Genomic DNA, 16,029 nt, shown 5'->3' on the forward strand with positions numbered 1-16,029 from the left:
CCCCCCCCCCCCCCCAACCAGCACCGCTTTAGTTTCAAAATTCATAAAATCAGAGAGACGTTTTTTCGATCCAAATCTAGATTTCCGAAATTGAAAGAAACGCAAAATTAGTACGTCTCCTCTGGCAGCTTCCGAACAAAGCAATCCAAATAATTTCTTTAGGTTCTGCAGCAATTTCACAGATTTATGAAGAGATAGGGCGGGAGACAAAAAGAGAAAAAGGGAGATAGAAGAAGTGGAGTGAATCAAGAGCGATAAGAGATGTAATAAGAGACGCGCAGGTCTCTTTGAAGAGGCCCATCAGTTTCTCGCTGGTGCTTCGTCTGCCGAGTCTTGTAGCCTCTGGCTTCAGCAATTGCTTGACAATTACGATTCCTATGGGTTTAGTAGAGAGGAAATGATCATGATGAATCGGCTCATCGATTTGGTTAAAGCTAAAGTCATCTCTGTGAAGGCCGCTCGCTGTTTGATTTTCGTAATATTTCTTTCTTGATTTATCTTCCCTTGGAATTTGATTTAGGGTTTGTTTCAGGGTGCGTTTTGAAAAAAGTAATCTTGTGAGGAAACGTGTTATGAAATTATGGGTGAGTTAGAATTAGGACTTGTGTGAGAGTGCCTTGTCTAGAAGTGAATCTTCGTACTAAATCTGCTTTTTGAAACAGAGCATAGACAGACTTTTTATTGAGAAGCACTTTCCAGTAATTTTCTAAAAAGGATTGAAGTGTCTATTTGAGTATAAACTACTAAACTAGATACAAAAAATGTCTTTACGATGAATGTTGAGTTGTGTCCCACATTGGCTAGTAAAGGGGAGATGCTTGGGTTTATAAGGTGGTAGGTCATTCCACCTAAAAGGTTAGTCTTTTGGGTTGGATACGTATAAATCTTATGCTAAGTCCCTCCAACAAGTGGTATCAGAGCTAGACCCTAGTAGCCGGAATGTGGTGGTGGAACAACTCAAGTTTGTCGGATGAAAGAACCGGAGTCCGGCGGTGGTTTCGTCCGAGGGGGGGATTGTTGAGTTGTGTCCCACATTAACTAGTAAAGGGGAGATACTTGGGTTTATAAGGTGGTAGGTCACTCCACCTAAAAGGCTAATCTTTTGAGTTAGATACCTAGAAATCTTATGCTAAGTCTCCCAACAATGGATTTAGAAAAAAATTGCTTTTAGAGAAATTCTAATACTTGAGACAATTGAAGTAGAAAATTTCTTAGGATGTTTGGTAAAATTTATTGCTTTGTTTGGATAAGAGAGAATGGAAGACCCACAGAACTGACACTTTATGTTTGCTTAACCTATGATGCAGTGCACAATGTGATCTTTAATTGTATGTTGAAGCTTCCATATGTCTATGGTAGATTGTTGGGTTGCAAGTATGGTTGAAAAATTAACAATTTCGCAACTTTGACGTGTTATCAAACACTTAACTAATTATTTGCAATGTCTGTATGCATCTCTATGGTTTTTGAACTTGTTTAACACATATCATTAGAGTTTAATTTATGGATTTATCATTTGGTCCATTACTTGGTGTTATAACTGTTTTCTCATGGTTTAACATTTTCTTCCATTAAACTGTAAAAAAACAAAATGTTGGTTTGACGTCATATGAAACTTTCGTTCATTTTATGTCTCCTCTTCTTGTTGTAGCATGCTGGAAGACTCCTGATTGGGATTTATAATATTGTTCTTTTTGAAGGATTATCAAGGCTCTTAGGTGAAAATCTTTGTGGCTTTGTTTGTGGATGTTAAGTAAGTAAATCACACAAATAGGATTAACAAGCCAAATGGATTTTTTTTTAAATTTTTTTATGAAGAATAAATCAACTAATCTTTGAAACTTAACGATTTTGTGAGCTGCGTAGTCCCGTTGATGCAGTCTCCTGTCACTCTATTATGGCTGATGTCTCTGAATTAATGCTAGTTTCGGGTAGTCTTGTGTAAATTGGATAAATAGCTGGATATGGCGTGTTGTTTTGGTGGTTATGATCTCTCCTGTGGATTTGCACAATAAAGGCTTGGTTTCTGAATGAACTTTTGATTTGCCAGTAGATATATTAGCAGAGTGCTGGCAGGTTCTGGTGGTTCCTTCTGACTTTGTTGCTGTATTTGATGTGATGGTCTGTCTGTAGATTTGATTTAACTATGAGATTTGGAAGCCAGTGCTGTTGATTTTGTACCGGTTCTGGACAAAATAAGTGGGTGCACCTGTGCCTTATGGTGCAGTTATGTTCTTGAGGAATCTCTGGAATCTTATGATTGCCGTTTCGGTTTTTAACTACGCTGGAATCGGCTGGATAAGTTGGTCTTAAGCGAACCAGCAATGCTCATTGTACCTACCATGAGTTCCTTATTCTGCATAAATTCCGGGCACCTCGGTACAGTTGACCAGTAAACCAGCTTGTAACAATACCTCTTACTATCTGGAACTTCGAGTCTACGAATTTGATCGACTACTGCCCACTTGAGCTGGCGGACTATTGATGAACGACTATATCTCACAGCTTAAGAGGCATTTTATAGTAGTTTACCTAGAAGTTCTTCCCAAAAATATTCTGCAGTTATAATATAGCGGCAAACAGTCTGCTTATTCTACATCAGATGCTAGGATGTTTGGTTTCAGCGGAGGAAAAAGCAGTTATGATGATTGTCAAAAGCCATAGTTGTTGCTTTTCATCAATCGCATCACCTGGTCAGCTGATATCTTCTGCTCTTTTAGATGGATTAGTTTCCTGAAGTTTGAGGTGCCACAGATTTTGAGGTGCAGAGTTTGGACTTCACCACCATTTTCATTTTGCATGGCAGATACTTCTAGTGTTCTATTCTTATTTCTTAATTTCTTTGCCCTTTCTTTTGGAGATTGGACTTTGACGTTTAAGCTTTAAAGCTTTGCACAGACTTTAAGTTTTTTTTTTCCCTCCTCCCCTCTAATGATGTTAAGATGTTTGCATTCAGTTAATTCTTCCTTTGTTGCGGTGATTTTTAAAAAAATTTACAATATATTAGAAGTTTCTAACAGTTGATAAGATGTTAACATATTATGTAAGTTTTCACTCTCAATTCCAACCCCCACCCCAAACCCCCACCCTTTTTTTGAGATACTCTTAATTCTTATTAGTCTAATAATACAATTTGACGTTTCTGTGCATTGAACCCTGTAGATTCAATCTTTGTTCTTGTTCTATGCAGTGAGTTTCTGAAAAATTGTAAAAGGTGTTGCTTGTTAAACAAGTACTGAGAAAACCAACAAACTACTACAAAACTTGACTGCATGTAAATTTCAGCAAAACTAACCAAAAACAAGAACTATACGTGAGGCGGACAAATTCACAACCACGGACAATATCCAGCCTACAAAAGGTGAACACTTTACACAGCTTTATATGTTTCTTTGTCAGACAAAAGAAAAAAAAAATGATACGCTCTAATATTACTATCATTCATGCATTGATGGAACCTCAAGGGATCCCTGAATCGTGATGTTAACTGGTCGTTGTTCACCTAGTGTTCAAATCAAAATTCCCAACTTCACGCCACTCCTCCTGCGTGCCTGTGTCTCCATTTTCAGTTTCCTCATCATTCAAGAAATCTTCAGACGGTTCCTTTTCATCTCTCTGTGTATTGTTTCCCCATCCATTCATCATTTCATCCGGGTTCACAACTGGTTCCTGATCTCCTATATCATGCCCAATTGCAAGATTGTTTCCTTGAGAACCAAGTGCGCTTGCTCTTATTGGACCTCGGGCCATCAATTCATCACGAGCATGAGACTCCGCTCGAGCGTGCTCTGCCTGGACCATGGCTTGCATTCGCAACCTAGCCTCATGAGCCTCCCGACCAGCCTTCTCCCTTGACTCTATTTCAGCCCTCAATTCGAACATGGCTCGTTTCTCTTCTTGGAGGAGAACTTGCTCGATCATCAACCTCTCCTCAGATCGGAATTCACCGATAGCTCTTTTGCGGGTTATTATGTTAAAGGCAAGGGCCTGTTTCTCAAATGTTCCCGTGAACTCTGCGACTTTGGCAGCAATGTTGTTGTCCCACTGCTGTGAGCGAGAAGGCATCTGTCCTGTTGTGTCAGAATCAAGGATTCTATCATCTTCCTCTGCTTCATAGTCTGCTACAACATGGTAAGGAAGTAATCTACAAAAATAGAAATGAAAAAAATATGAATTCATAACATATCTTCTCATATCAGCGCTGCAAATCAGTGGAGTAAAATTTTGTTATTAGTGTACTACTTCCATATCATCTTCGTTTTCTATCTGATAAGCAGTACATTCAACACATGCAACTAGCAGATGGAACTATCCTGACTTGCCCTTTTCTATTTCTTTTGCAAATGAAAATGGAAAATATTCTACCTGCACTTGCCAAGTCTTCTTTAATTACATCTAAAAAACACCTAATCATGGGCTACATTCACAAAAATGAATACTATCAAATATAAGTGTGACATAATTGAATACTAGACCCCACATTAGAAATCGAAAGAAAGTGAGAAACCAAATTCTAGCACATAGGAGGAAAAAAAGCGTAAGGTTTGTACTAATATTAAGGCCATTCCAGAGAAAATGATGCCTTCTTCTACAATGTAAAACCTGGTGATGCTAGTGGATCAACAATTTAAAGTCCTTCATCAAAATAATAATAAATCTTTGGCATTGTATCAATGAGTACTTGTGATGTCAAAGCTACATATCATACGCTAAATGCATGCTTCATATTTGATGTTTAGAGGAGAAACTCAAGAGAACTTTTCTGCCTCTGTTTGCTCCCTGCTTCCAAATTCAATCCACAAATATCATTTAAGATTAACAGGGAGTAAAGGGAAACAGGGATGGGGTTAGCCCCAAGTAACTAAACCTAAATAACCTCATTGGTGAAGTTGTTTGTAGGGATGTAGATTTCCACTAGTAGAAATAATTAGAAGAGAACTATTGCAGGTTTAGAATGGCATACTCTGGGCCACCACAAAACCAAAAGGAAGACTCTTTTTTATGTTAACCTTCATTATCTTTCAGTCTACCATTGATTGCTCAAGTCCTCACTCTTGAACACAAATGCCCACTACCTAGTTCCTGTTTGCCTGATCATCTGCAAACTGACATCTTGACACCTCATTTTCCAACCCCAACTCTTAAACTCCTAATAACATGACAGCAAATATTTCTTTTCTAACAGTAAATCAAAATCCTGGCCATTTCTAGAAAATTTAAACAATTACAATGTCTCACAACTTTACAAGGCCCTATAAAAACATGAGAATTGATGTAATATGCAATTTATTAAAACGGTAAGCATGTTGCTAACTTTGTTAAGTGGAGAAAGTAACTACACTAACAAGAAGATTTGTATAGCTTTACATGCTGGTAATAGCAAAGTATGCATCACATGCTATCATGGAAGCGTAAACTACTAACTAATATAACATGTAATTATATCCTCTATATATATATATATATAGAGAGAGAGAGAGAGAGAGAGAGAGAGAGGAAGGAAACATTCCTAGAACCACAATCAAAATAAACTATAAACCTCCTTTCCCATACACCCAATTCTCATACTTTTTCAAACTGTAGGATCTTTAAAGCACAAATTACATACAAACTAATATAAAATTAAAGTACAGGGATTCAAGAAATAACATTATTCTAAAAGTAAAGTTTTGCAAGCCAAAGTGTTTTGAGTCAAATGGTGCATAATTCCAAACCCCAAAATCTATAGTTACTTCATATATGATTTCATCTCCTTATCTGTTGAGGAAGTCATCTAAAAATTAAAATTTCCATCTCATGCACATTAATTTAAATTTGATTACAATCACGTCACATATATAAATTTGTTTAAAAAATTATGCAGAATTTTCAAGAAATTAACTAAACTAATTATACAGTCCATGCATCAACCAAATAATTGGATAAAATCAAAATCCCACAATAATATGCCAAACCCATTTCTTTAATTGCCAAAAATATCTAACTTGCCACATTTCCTCAGCATTCGAAACATCTAAGTAACAAACTAACCTCTCACAGGCATCTTCCAGCGACGTGAAAGGCCGCTTAAAGTCTGGGTGGCAAACCCGCCAAGCGTCCTGATAAGCCATCTGCAGCTCCACTTGATTCAGTGGCCTCATCCCCTTCTGCTGCTGCTGCTGCTGCTGTTGCTGCTGCGACTGCTGCGAATTTTGTTGATTTTGCTGCTGCTGCTGCTGCTGTTGGTGTTGTTGCAAATTAGGGTTAGCGTTAGGGTTAGGGTTTGAATTAGGGTTTTGCTGTTGGAGAGAAAGGGCACGGTGGATTCCAGGTGGGCGTAAGTGGGCATCGATATTTGAAGGGAAACGAGAGATTGCCGCTTGTTGTTGCAGCTGTTGCAAGAGAAGATACTGTTGCTGCTGCTGCTGCTGTTGCTGTTGTTGATTTTGTTGATTTTGTTGCGCTTGTTGTTGCTGCTGGTGTTGTAAGAGTAATTGCTGTTGGTGCTGAGCTAAAGCCTTTGCTTCTTCCATTTCCCTTCGCAATCTGAGAGAATTTTGTTTTCCGAAAAATTAAAAAAGAAATTTTCTATTTTGTTTCTTTCAGCTTCAGGTGTTCCCACCAATGGGGTGATTCTGATTCATTGTTGGAGAGACGGAAATTATTGGCCTTGTTCGGGCCCATTCTACGTTGACCCCACGAATCTATTTGGGCTTGTTCAGACTAGAAGGAATAATTCTGGTCCGGATTCGTTTATTTGATTTGATTCGGATTAAATATGGGGTTAATGCCACCCTACCCTCAAATGTTTCAACATATTCCACCGCGCACTTAACTGTTTTAAAAATACCCAATTCACACCTAAATTCGTTAATTTGATTGTTTATTCTAACGGTCAAAGGGCAAATTTTGAAGTTCATACCATAAATATTATTTGATGATGATAAATTAAATTTATTTGATAAGTTAATTGATGAGATTATTATTAATTACCTTTAATTAAGAATTTTTAATGTAAATATTAATTATTAGATTAATATTTTATCTCATTTAATTCTTTTCTAATTCAAGATAAGGGGTATTTCAGATATTTTATTTAACTTTCAAATAGCTCCGTTAAAAATAACAGTCAAATTAACGGAATTGGGTGCGCGGTGGAAAATATCAAAAAGTTTGGGTGTGTGGTGGAAAATGTCGAAAGATTTGGGGGTTGAGTAGAAATAACCCATTAAATGTGTGTGAATTTGAAAAAATTAATTGGTTTAATAAATAGGTAAACTCGACTCTATTTGATTTGCTAATTAAACAAACTGGATATAGGTTTGAGAACATTTATTCATTTAGTATTTGTTTAATAAATAAATAAATAGTAATTATAAATGATAATAAGTTTGTATCTTGTAAGATGTTAAATTTGTGATTTTTTTTATATTTTATTTTGCTCAATTTTGTTTTAGTAATTATATTTTTGTAAATAAGATTTAATTCAATTTGTTTATTAATTCTACTAAATGAATTAAATGAATCAAAACAAGTATTCGTTTAGTAAATAAATCGAATCCTAAGACTTCTATTAATTTAATAAATGAATTATATTTGAATCAGTAAAGTTTTGACGCAATTCATTTACGAATTCGATTAATTTATTCGTTTTACCACTTCTAGTTCAAATTGAAATTAAAAGGAAGAGTGAAGCTTCTCAAACCCCTCAAAAGTCCTAATAACACCTTCTTTATGAAGTTTACAATTTTAACCTTAATGAAAATTACTTCATACTATAAATTTTAGTCCTTGGATATTATCAGCATAGTGCTAGTGAATAAAGAATTTATCTTATGAATCAAGATTATTTCTTGATTTGATCATATCTTCAGTAAATAAAAAAATAAAAAAAGTTAAATTTTACTCATACACTATCACTAAAAGATACATGACAGAAAATCTTTAAAAGTTCAGTAGAGTTCAGATCAAGAAATGATCTTATTCCTTATCTTATTCATTTTGTTGAAATTTAGATTACCTAAATTGTTGGGTTATTTAATTTTCAAGAAATTAAAGATAAAACTGATTTCTTGTCTTTGGAAAAAACTGATTCTATGAAAGAGGTTATGATCCATTAAGCATATGTACTTAAACATGAATCGTAATTTTGCTTTCGTGGATCGTGAATTTATTGACATTGAGGTAATTGATCACATTCAAAAAACACACATCTTTTTAATTTCTTTTCTTTTCTCATCAAGTGTACCAATCAATGAAAGGAGTAATAAAAGATTATTTATTGGAAAAGTACTCCTCTTTCTTTTAGCTTAACGGCGGATTGTTACAAAAGTACTTAAACGACATAATAGAAACAACCAATCAACATAATTAATAAAAGCACCCGTTGTCGGGGCAAGGGTAAGGGTATGGATAGATCTCCTCATCCTCCTCGCCCTTCTTAATTAAACACTCTTCGGGTGGCAGCCCTGAGCAATCATCATTGTCAGCAGGTGATGGTGCAGGAATGGCAGAATTAGAAAGCTTATTAGATTCTTGTGCTTGAAATCAGCACACTTTCAATGAAGGAAGAAACCAATACTCTTCGACATTTTTTTTTTTTTCATTTTTAAACTTGTAATAAAGAACTTAGAATAAAAAGATAGATGCAAGAACATGAAAAAATAGAACTCTATATTTTTTTCGGATTGTGTTCTGAGCGTTGAGCAATTAAAGATTTCATGAATGAGCATTGAATAAATCATGCAATTAAAACTCAAAGCGTTTCAACAACTAGTCCCTCTCTTCGATTAAGTGGAATTTGACTGGTTAGATAACTAAATAGTTGAATTTTGAGTACATTGATAAAATCATGTAATTTTAAGAGTATAATTAACAATTAAAATTAAAAATTTTCAAAAAAAATTTAACAATTAAAAGAACAACATCACTTTAGTTAGTAATAAACATTCAATTATTCAAGTTCTCGTTGGAATTTTACAAATATTTGTTAAATCTACAGTTACTAAGTGCCAGTTTGATAATATTGTACATTTTAAAACAATTGATATTAATTATACTGTAGAAATAATCAATTGTGAAGAGAATCACTTAAATCCTTGATAAAATTTATTTTTAACAGTGTTGTAAGTTTTAAAAATAGTTATATGTCTTTGATAAATCTTACTTTAAAATCTATTCAGTTTTCCCTCGATAGAAATTCAGTGTAAAATTAAAGTCAAACCAATAACAAAAATAGAAAGTTTAGTCTTTGGATATTATCAGCATAGTGCTCGTGGATTTATCTTATTCATTTTGCTGAAATTAAGATGACCTAAATTGTTGGCTAAATTAATTTTCAAGAAATTAAAGATAAAACTGATTTCTTGTCTTCGGATAAAACATATTATATGAAAGAGGTTTATGATCCATTAAGCATACATATTTAAATATGAATTGTTATTTTGCTTTCGTGGATTTATTAATATTGAGTAAGAATGGCAATAGGGTGGGGTAGGGGTGGGAAAACGCCTACCCATTTCTCACCCCATTAAATTTTTTGCATTCATTCCCCACTTTATCCCCCAATAATATGAGGAATGATTTTCTCATCCCTACCCCATTCCCCATTTACTTATTTTATAATAAATATGGATAAATTATTTCAATAAATTAAACATTAAAACTTAAATAAAATTATTACCATATTACAAAGTATTTAAATTATTTTAAAAAATCTCCAAAAGGTTGAAACAACATGTATCAAAACTAAAAAATATATTTAAAGAGAGTAGCACCTTAAGAGAGAAAAGAAAACATAACAATATTTTAGGGTTGAATTAAGATTATAATGTAGGATTTTCTTTTAGTTATAACCTATTTATATTAGGAAAAAATAAAAAAAATTAACCAACATTATAATTGATAAAACAAGAATTATTGAACAAAAATTAAAAAAAATCATATAGAATGGGGACTAGGGTGGGAGTGGGGTGGAGATTACAAAACCAAACCTCATCCTATTAAGAATTTAAAGATTATTTTTCTCTCATTCCCCATCACATTCTTAAAAAATCATTCAAAATTCACCCCAGTTAAGATGGGGCACCATAGGACTCCAAACCGGTGGAGAATTTTGTCATCCCTAATATTGAGGTAATTGATCTTATTCAAAAAAAACACAAAACTTAACTAGCTGTTAACTTATATTCTCTTTTTAATTTCTTTTTTCTTTTTTTATCAAGTGAACAATAAAAGGAATAACAAAAGATTCTTTATTGCAAGAGTACTCATTTTTCTATGCTTAACGGCAAATTGTTACAAAAGTAGTTATACGGCATAATGGAAACAACAAATTAACAAGCATAATCAGAGCATCCGTAGCCGGGACAAAGGCAAGGGAATGAGACTCTGTGATGGGCCTCCTCATCCTCGCCCTTCTTAATTAAACACTCTTCGGGTGTAAGCCCTGAGCAATCATCATTGTCGGCAGGTGATGGTGCAGGAATGGCAGAATTAAAAAGCTTAGATTCTTGGCCAATTCTTGTGCTTGAAATCAGCACACTTTCAATGCTTGCTACCACAAATAAAGTTAGGATGAAGAAACCAAAGCTCTTCCACATTTCTTTCATTTTTAAACTTGTAATAAAGAACTTTGAATAAAAAGATAGATGCAAGAATCATAAAAAGAAAAAGAAAAAGAAAAAAAGTAAAGCTATATATATTCTCGGATTGTGTTCTGAGCGTTGAGCAATTAAAGATTTCATGAATGAGCATTGAATAAATCATGCAATTAAAACTCAAAGCGTTGCAACTAGTCACTCTCTTCGGTTAAGTGGAATTTGACCAATTAGATAACTAAATTGTTGAATTTGAAATACATCAATAAAATCATGTAATTTTGGGAGTCTAGTTATCAATTAAAAGAATAAAGAGTATCTCCAAAAGGCTTTTTAAATTTTACTCTTCAAATATTAATTTGCTTACTGATGTGGCAAATAAGTGGATGGAAAAATACAATTCTCTCCAAAAGACTTATCAAATAAGAATAAGTTAACATTATTTTAAACAAATCTTTCCCACTATCAAATTGAATTGTTGTTATGTTTTTAAAAGAAAACATAAATAATAATTATTGCAGTCTTATCTTTTTAATAAATAATAATAAAAAATTAATAGAAGAGGGAGAAACTCACTTGGTAATATTGAAGAGTGAGAAACAAATCTTATTTAAAAAATCTAAATTAACGTGTCTTTTGAAGTGTTTAATATTGATATGGCTCTTCAAATAAAATTCTATTTCTTATTTAATAATGAACATTCGATTATTCAAGTTTTCATTGGAATTTTACAAATATTTGTTAAATCTAAAGTTACCAAGGGCCAATTTGATACTGTTATATCTTTTAAAATAATTATTATTAACTATGTTGTAAAAATAATCAGTTGTGAAGAGAATTAATTAAACGTTTGGTAAACTTTTTTTTTAACAGTACTGTGAGTTTTAAAAGCGATTATATGTATTATTAGTGATAATGTTGAATAAAATTTATTTACACATTTACATACACACACATATATACATGTGTAGGTGTGTGTGTTTAATTGTGTATATTTAGTAATTGATAACTAAAAAATTATTTTATATTATTAATTTTATTTTTTTATTTTGTTATCTCAATAATAATAATAATAACATCTTTAAAGTTAATGATTTTAGTTCCTAATTAATAAGGATCATTTTTTATTTTTATAATATATATGGAATTGTATTAAGTGTAAAAATGATTCTCAAAATCAAATTTTAAAAAATACCCATTCCCTATTTTTCAAAATTTGCTATAGGATATGATGATTTTGTCGAAAGTAATTTTTTTAAAAATTTACCAAACAACAAAAATAACTTATATTTTTTTAAAGAGTAATGATACAGCCACAAACTCTTGTACAAACTTATTTTGTACAAACTGACGTGGCATTAATTCATTGGTTGAATGAAAATATAAATTAATAAAAAAAATCATGTGGGCCAAGTGATATTTAATTCAACCAATCTTATCATGCCACATCAGTTTGTACAAAATAAGTTTGTACAAGAGTTTGTGGCTGTATCATTACTCTTTTTCAAAACCACTTTTAAACCTCCGAAAAGTAATTTCAATGAGCCCAAAATTTATTTACATTAAAAGTATATCTTTACAACATACTAATCAATAGATATACAAAATTATTGAAAAATCACTCATTGATTCGCTGGAGCAATCTGAGCAATTCGCTCTAGTTCAGACAACTTAATATTAATTCTTGAGGAAGGAAAGATAATTGGATCCTTAAGAGAATATCAAAATATTTTATGACAATCTTTTATTATAAAGTTAGTGATGGGCTGTTTGTATTTTTGGTCTAATAATTTAATTAACTTAGTTTTAATCTGTTAAGTCATTAAGTCTATTTGTTTTCTTCAACTTAATGAAAATTTTCAATCATTAAGTCATTAAGTTAATTTTTTTTAACTTTTTACTTAATTTAAAAAGTATGAATGATATCATTAAAAAATATTTTTCCAAAATCTATATCTAATTAATTAATTCAACCTTACCCAAATAAACTTTACTAATTAGCACTATTATCCATCTCTATAATTTGTGATATTATAGTGGTAGACTATTATTATTTTTATCTTTTTAATTTCTTCAAATTAACATTATTCATCTTTATAATATTTTATGAATCTTTTTTATGTAAAACTTCATAAACTACAATAAAATTGTTTAACATATACTAATTTAAAACATTAAAAGGTTATATTCAATTGAACATGATTAATGTTATGATAATATATTATCTTATTTATGTTCTATGATATGTTCATTATTTGTTTAACATTTGTAATTTGTAAGAGCACAAGTGTAAAATATTGGATTTTAGATATTTTAATGTAAAAAAATTAAACAACGTAATACTTATTTTTAGCGATTCAGACAAAAGAACATGTAATCCAGATTCAGACATTCAGTTTTACTTATAATTTGATTAATTTAGGTCTATTGATAAGATTTCAAAGAGAAAAAAATCACCTTAATCTAAAAAAAAATTATTATTAACATCTAATGAACCCAAATTTGCCAACAACATGGAGGGTTTAGGTCTCCCACGTGACTATGAAAGTTCATTTTCTTGCTATTTATGTATAGCACTTTAATTGACAGTTTTCACATTAGACTTAATTATGAATTTTTGAATTGAGTTTATAAACATTTTTGTACTATAAGACTATTAGTAGCATTAAAAAAACTAAAATTGTAAATGGAAGGGAAAATGAAATTGGTATAGAACACTCTCGGTGGAACATTGCTTGGAAATGGAAGGGGCCGCCTCGTGTGCAAACCTTTATATGGCTTGCCCTTCATGATCGGTTGAAGACAAAAGCCGAAATTGGACGAAGGCACATCCATATTGACTGGACCTGTGACCATTGTGGGGTGGCATCAGAGACCACGCTTCATGTACTTCGTGACTGTTTTATGGCAAAAAGGTTATGGAACCAACTTCTCCCAAGTGAGTGGCGTCAAGTTTTTTTCTCTTCAAATCTTCTTGACTGGTTAACTCTTAATTTGAGAAGTAACCAATGCATGGAGAATGGTTTGGAATGGTCTTGTATGTTTGGAGTCGCAATATGGAGACTATGGTTTTGGCGGAATCAATACCAGTTTAATAAGGTTTCAACGGACTCAATTCGTATGGCTCAAGATGTTCTTATTCGTGCAGAAGAGATCACTAGCTCCAACAAGTCTGGCCTCAATAGTCCGACAAGAAAAGTGGAAAAGTGGATTGGGTGGCAACCCCCTGTATGGCCTTTGTGCAAACTTAACTCAGATGGTGCATGTAAAAGAAATAGGGGTTCGTTTGCTGGAGGAATTCTTCGGAACTCTAACGGGGATTGGGTTAGTGGCTTTGCAATGAACATTGGGTATTGTTCGGTCACAATTGCAGAACTATGGGGGGTTTATCAAGGTCTGGTTATGGCTTGGAACCACGGTATTCGCTGGCTTCTTGTTGAAGTCGATAGTCAGTGCGTTGTTCAAATGCTGAATAATCTTGAAGAAATGACTAATGAATACTCTCCGCTGGTTTCGTCCATCAAAGAGCTTATACACAGGAATTGGCACATTTATGTGAACCATGTCTGGTTATGGCAAATTTTGCTGCAGACTCAATTGCGAATTATGCTTCCGACCTTCCAATTGGCCTTCACAATTTGAATAGTCCCCCGGCTTGTGTCATTCCTTTTCTTCTTCATGATATGTATGGGGTGGCTCACCCCCGAATAGTGTCCTTGTAGCTCTTTTAGCAGAGCCCCTATTGAATCAAAAAAAAAAAAAACTAAAATTGTTTTGGGTGGGGCCATTTGAAGATTTGAACTCACCAAACTGCTTGTTACATTTATTTACTAAATAAATTCATTCTCAAATTTTGAAAATTTAAATTTTACTTAATAAACTAACATAAATACCTAATATACCCTTACTAAATTCAATTTTTATAATAACAGTGTCTTTACTCACTAGAGCCATTAAATTCATTTATAAACTTTCACTGAATTAATTAATTAATTTATTTTTAACAATGATGGAGATAGTAATGTAACTACAATGAAATCATCAGCCTAGGTGTCACTTCAGCTCGTGGTGATAATCGGATAATTGAGAATCAGCCATGCCTAGTGGCTAGGTTAAGCTATCATTGGTGAATGGTTATGTGGCGTAGCTTGATTCAGCTCCATTAATTGGCCAAATTGAAAAGAAAAGAAATTTAACCCGTTAATTAAAATCAAGTTTGCTTTTGATTAATGAAATTTAAAGCTTTCAGTAAATTCAAGGAATACTATTATAATCAGAGCAGAGGACTCAATGATCGATGATGAGCTCCATTTTAATGCGCAGCAAATTGTGGGAAGATAATTGAAGGTAAAAGATTGCCACTTGTAATCATGTTTCTAGCCAATTAGGATTTAACAAAACTATTATTAGGGTTTAACAACGTTACGTTGAATGTAAAGATGAGTTTAAAAAGTAAAAATTATGTTTTTTTTCTTTTTAACTATACTTTAATGTCGTAATTGTAATTTAATTTAAAAGTATTTTAATCATAAAAAATTATTTTTAAAAATGTGTTTGATAAATAATTTAGTAGGTTCAAATAGCTCGACTCATTTATTTTTTTAATTAATATAAATGGAGAAGCTTCGTAGGAAAAACCAATTAAATGTTATCCAATGTTCTTCCAACTTAAAAAATCTGAATTTGAACAATACTGTCTTTTTTTGTGTGTGTCATAAGTTAATTACCAGCTAATTCAGTTACTCATGTGCATCAGGTTACCGCACACGGTACTGTAGGACCTCGATCAAAACCTTTACAAGTTCTTTACTAACCCTAACGAAATGTACCTTTACATCAAGTTCAGAAGAAATAATTAATTTTGTAGCAGAGATCTAGCAATCAATTAGGGTGTATGATGAGAGATTCTCATCAAGGGCTAGCAGGGGGTATAAGGCCGCACTAAACAAGAGCGTTTCACCTTCAATTGGACATAAAATTTAATAATCCTTATTTTCTCAATACTAAACGTTCAAGAACATTTTATTAAATGGATCCCAGATCGCAAACTAATAAGGCATATACGTTATATAGAGATCCTTAAATAAATATTCTTTCTGGCTTCATGAGTTCGGCCAAAGTACCAATTAGATGGTGCAACATCATCAAACTGAACCATTTTGTTGTCGCTAGTAGTCACCTGCAACGGCAAACTTTGCCCCATCAAATTTTCTCCCGTTTGCCATTTCTGGCCCCAATTGCCAGTCATCTGCAGCCAAACTGTCTTCGAGCCCTTAATCTTCTTATTCAACATCACCAGGCCCGCGCGCCCCCCACCCACATTGTACATCAAAACCAACAGCCAATGTGAGCTATACCCACAAGCTCCTGCAATGGTCTCTCTTCCAGCCATGTCACCGTAAAATGTTGCTTGAGCATCCTGCCATCCTGCACCATTTTTGGTCACGAACAT

The 16,029-nt window shown here is 33.0% G+C and overlaps 2 protein-coding genes across 2 annotated transcripts; both read right to left on the reverse strand.

Annotated features, from left to right (window-relative positions):
• Positions 1-3,253: 3,253 nt before the first annotated feature.
• Positions 3,254-6,614, reverse strand: LOC18045339 (GATA zinc finger domain-containing protein 10). Its single transcript, XM_006437323.2, has 2 exons — positions 6,031-6,614; positions 3,254-4,144 (listed from the first exon to the last, which is right to left on the reverse strand). Exons 1-2 carry the CDS (start codon positions 6,510-6,512, stop codon positions 3,499-3,501), a joined length of 1,128 nt encoding a protein of 375 aa, XP_006437386.1. The 5' UTR covers positions 6,513-6,614; the 3' UTR covers positions 3,254-3,498.
• Positions 6,615-15,642: 9,028 nt separating this feature from the next.
• On the reverse strand, positions 15,643-16,029 carry LOC112099155 (expansin-A23-like). Its single transcript, XM_024186266.1, has one exon. It carries the CDS (start codon positions 16,027-16,029, stop codon positions 15,643-15,645), a length of 387 nt encoding a protein of 128 aa, XP_024042034.1.

Source organism: Citrus clementina, unplaced genomic scaffold (assembly GCF_000493195.1).
Source record: "Citrus clementina cultivar Clemenules unplaced genomic scaffold, Citrus_clementina_v1.0 scaffold_4, whole genome shotgun sequence".
Taxonomy (NCBI): Eukaryota; Viridiplantae; Streptophyta; class Magnoliopsida; order Sapindales; family Rutaceae; genus Citrus; species Citrus x clementina.